Here is a 4,334-nt window from a genome sequence, read left to right as displayed (position 1 = left end):
CTTGACCGCAGTGGAGGTCACATGACCACACCTGCTTGACCACAGTGGAGGTCACATGACCACACCTGCTTGACCACAGTGGAGGTCACATGACCAGACCTGGTTGATGAGCAGGACTCACCTGGCCCAGTCCCAGGCACATGGAGGAGGGGAACCTGCAGAGAACATCCATGGTCAGCATGTCTAACATCTACCTTCAATTACAACATCAACTATCTTGTTATGTTGTATTTAATGGCAAAAAGCTGCCATGGAGAAGATGTTATATTCTAAATCTGTCACTGCTCACGACATAATAATGAAGCAACATCAATAGTAGGAATTATTCACCTATTCAAGGCTTCAATTGTGGGGAAAATCTGCCATATTTTGTGTTTGCCATTAAAAAAATAGAAAAAGCGCATCAACATATCTTCACCCGCACATTACCTACTTGCTCTGCATCCTCGGGTCACGCTGGTGCTTCCTGCCATCACCCAGTCAACATATCTTTACCTGCACATTACCTACCTTTTCTGCATCCTGGGGTCAAACTGGTGCATCCTTCTTTGACCCAGTCAACATATCTTTACCTGCACATTACCTACCTTCTCTGTATCCTGGACTCAAACTGGTGCTTCCTTCTTTCACCCAGTCAACATATCTTTACCCGCACAGTACCTACCTTCTCTGCGTTGTGTGCTCACGCTGGTGCCTCCTGCTTTTAAGCGGCCATCTTGAGACGGCAGCAGCGGTTCTTTGAGGGCTCATAAAATCCAATCCGGAGCAGTAATTAAAACTCTTTCATAAACTTTTAATCAGAAGGGTTCAATCTCTCTCCTTTGCTAATTTGAAGACGACACGACAAACGTGCTCAGAGGAGATAATGTTTGAAAAAAGGTGACTGTTTTTACTCAACTTTTGTTTTGAAGGGGGAATTGCAAACTTCCTGTTGATTGGGGGTTGTCGGCGTATGAAATCTAGGTCTAAGTGAGACCTACATAGAGGTTTTTGTTTCATGTCTGTACGACATTCCTACTGGAAGTTACAGGCAGTTTTGTCTGTTTTCTTCCTAGGGGGCGCTAGAGCGCAATTTTGAGTTTTGAGGATTGGCTTTTGGATTAGATCGCAATTTTCGCCAGTCCTGATGTGTGCGTCAAATTTGGTGAGTTTTGAAGCATGTTAAGGGGGTCAAATTACAGCTCAAAGAGGCGCGGTATAATAATAACTAGGGGGCGCTAGAGCGCAATTTTGAGTTTTGGGGTTGGTTTTTTTTTATTAGATTGCAATTTTGGCCAGTCCTGATGTGTGTGTCCAGTTTGGTGAGTTTTGAAGCATGTTAAGGGGGTCAAATTATAGCTCAAAGAGGCAAAAGTGACTGTTTTTACAAAACTTTTGTTTTGAAGGGAGAATTGCAAACTTCCTGTTGATTTTTGCTGAAGGATGTCAGTGTATGAAATCTAGGTCTAAGTGAGACCTACATAGAGGTTTTTGTTTCATGTCTCTCCGACATTCCTAGTGGGAGTTACAGGCAGTTGTGTCTGTGTTTTCTTCCCAGGGGGCGCTAGAGCGCAATTTTGAGTTTGGGGGCAAGGTTTTTTGATTAGATTAGATCGCAATTTTCGCCAGTCCTGATGTGTGTGTCAAATTTGGTGAGTTTTGAAGCATGTTAAGGGGGTCTAATTACAGCTCAAAGAGGCGGGGTATAATAATAATAAAACCCTAGAAATACAATAAGGTCCTCTGTCCCAAACAAACTGTTCTTCTTCGGAATGCAGCCTGAGCGAGGCTGCGTCACCAGCGCCCCCACTGGTTGCCACTAGTAGTGCACGTCCACTTTGCCTCAGCTGCCTTTAATAAACAAATTGGCGGGTGATTTAATTTCGCAAACGGGAGCTAAATTACTGAAAAAAGGGGAAAAGTTGACTTGGACTTTCATATTGTATCATATTTCATAGATATATATCACTATTACGTACAATACTTGGACTTCGTACTCTTACCTGTAGCTGCTGAGGACACTTTTGTTGACAACCACGATGAGGAAGGAACTAAGGCCGTAAAAAGCGGCCGCCAGCAGCTTGTGAAACGCCGTCGACTCGTCGCTAAAAGTCTCATTTTGGGCTCCGAGGGACGCTCCTCTTTCAGGCGACGAGTTTGTGGCGCCGCGACGTTTGTATGCGTCCGTCATCGCGGGTGGAGGCTCGGACAGGAAGTGCGCCGGGTGTTCGTCGTCAAAACCGGAAATGACGAGAGAGGAGTCATCTTGCCAAAATGTGAATCGACTAAATACTTGAAGGACTATCATCTTTGATTTAATTTCAAGGGTTTACCATGGAGCAACTTTATACTATGAAAACAAATTAAAATGACGATTTCAGTCAATTAAAACATGTTTAATTGCATATGTATTTGTACAGTATTTACTTTTATAAAGAGGATGTCGGCGTTCACTCTTTGCTAGCTGAGGCTGGCGGTGGTCGTTGACGAAACCGGAAATGATGAGACGGGAATCGTCTTACCAAAATGCGAATTGACAAAACATTTGACGATGGTAGACAGAATGGATTGTTATCTTGATTTGTTATTTTTTTAAAGATTTATCATTTAGCAACGTTAAAACATTTTAATACAAAAACTAAAATAAAAAAAATACAATATCAGTAAATTTAAAAAAAAAAAAAAGTCACTGCTTTTTACTCACTTATTCTAAATTTAATCAAGTCAGTACATATAGTATTTTGGATTTATTATATATACATATATATTTATATATATAGATAATATACAAAAATACAATAAATATATATGTAGATAAACATACATATAGTTTTATAATGATGCTCTGTTTAATCTTTTACATGTTTTTATTGTATGTAAATGATTTTAGCCTTCTTCTGATTAACGTTATATTTTAGTACAAAAAATTAAATTAAAAATAAATACAGTATCAGTAAATTAAAAAACAAAATTTTTTTCACCGCTTTTTACTCATGAATTTATTCTAAATTTAATTAAGTCACTACAAACAGTATTTTGGATTTATTTTATACACAATATACAAAAATACAATAAATAAATATATATGTAAATAAACATACATGTAGTTTTATAACAATGCTGTTTAATCTTTTACATGTTTTTATTGTATGTAAATGATTTTAACCTGCACCTGTTTATCAACGTTATAACATTTTAGTACAAAAAATAAAATAAAATAAAAAAATACATTATCAGTAAATGTCAAAAAACACGTTTTTTTCAACGCTTTTTACTCCTGAACTTATTCTAAATTTAATTAAGTCACTACATACATTATTTTGGATTTATTTTATATATATATACACACATATATATATATATATAATATATAACAATACAATAAATAAATATATATGAAAATAAACATACATATGTAGTTTTATAATGATGCTGTTTAATCTTTTACACTATAAAAATGGGAGCCATTACCTCCCTGCTTGGCACTCAGCATCAAGGGTTGGAATTGGGGGTTAAATCACCAAAAATGATTCCCGGGCGCGGCACCGCTGCTGCTCACTGCTCCCCTCACATCCCAGGGCGTGAACAAGGGTGATGGGTCAAATGCAGAGGACAAATTTCACCACACCTAGTGTGTGCGTGTGTGACAATCATTGCTACTTTATGTTTTTATTGTATGTAAATGATTTTAACCGGCATCTACTTATCAACATTTTAGTACAAAAACTAAAATAAAATAAAAATACGATATCAGTAAATAAATAAAAAACACCTTTTTTTCCTCATGTATTTATTCTAAATTTAATGAAGTCACTACATACAGTATTTTGGATTTATTTTATACATATAATATACAATACAATAAATAAATATATATGAAAATAAACATACATACATTATGTAGTTTTATAATGATGCTGTTCAATCTTTTATATGTTTTTATTGTATGTAAATTATTTTAACCTGCATCTACTTATCAACGTTATAACATTTTAGTACAAAAACTAAAATAAAATAAAAAATACAATATCAGTAAATAAAAAAAAACAATTTTTTCACCGTTTTTTTACTCATGTATTTATTCTAAATTTAATCAAGTCACTACATACAGTATTTTGGATTTATTTGATGTATAATATGCAACAATACAATAAATAAATATATATGAAAATAAACATACATGTTTTATAATGACACTGTTTAATCTTTTACATGTTTTTATTGTATGCAAATGGTTTTAACCTGCGTAACACGCCACATCAGTAACACACACTTCAATAATACAACTTCTTGAAATGTTTACTTCAAGAGATTGTGCGTTTTTATTGCAGTTTAAAATGAGAGAAGTCTAAAAG

General features: G+C 35.4%; 1 protein-coding gene across 1 annotated transcript in view; it reads right to left on the bottom strand.

Moving 5' to 3' along the window:
- The window catches only part of LOC133650170 (nucleotide sugar transporter SLC35D2-like), an 18,915-nt gene extending 16,666 nt beyond the window's left edge, over positions 1–2,249 (bottom strand). Inside the window, exons 1-2 of the mRNA XM_062047098.1 lie at positions 1,983–2,249; positions 122–155 (exon numbers count right to left, since the gene is read on the bottom strand). Coding sequence (XP_061903082.1) covers positions 122–155; positions 1,983–2,170 — 222 coding nt within the window. The 5' untranslated portion in view covers positions 2,171–2,249. The remainder of the gene's footprint in view (positions 1–121; positions 156–1,982) is intronic.
- Between the last annotated feature and the right edge of the window lie 2,085 nt (positions 2,250–4,334).

The sequence above is a fragment of the Entelurus aequoreus genome, linkage group LG05 (genome assembly GCF_033978785.1).
Source record: "Entelurus aequoreus isolate RoL-2023_Sb linkage group LG05, RoL_Eaeq_v1.1, whole genome shotgun sequence".
NCBI lineage: Eukaryota > Metazoa > Chordata > Actinopteri > Syngnathiformes > Syngnathidae > Entelurus > Entelurus aequoreus.
The sequence above is the reverse complement of the archived record's forward strand: the minus strand, read 5'-3'. Positions and strand labels throughout refer to the sequence as shown.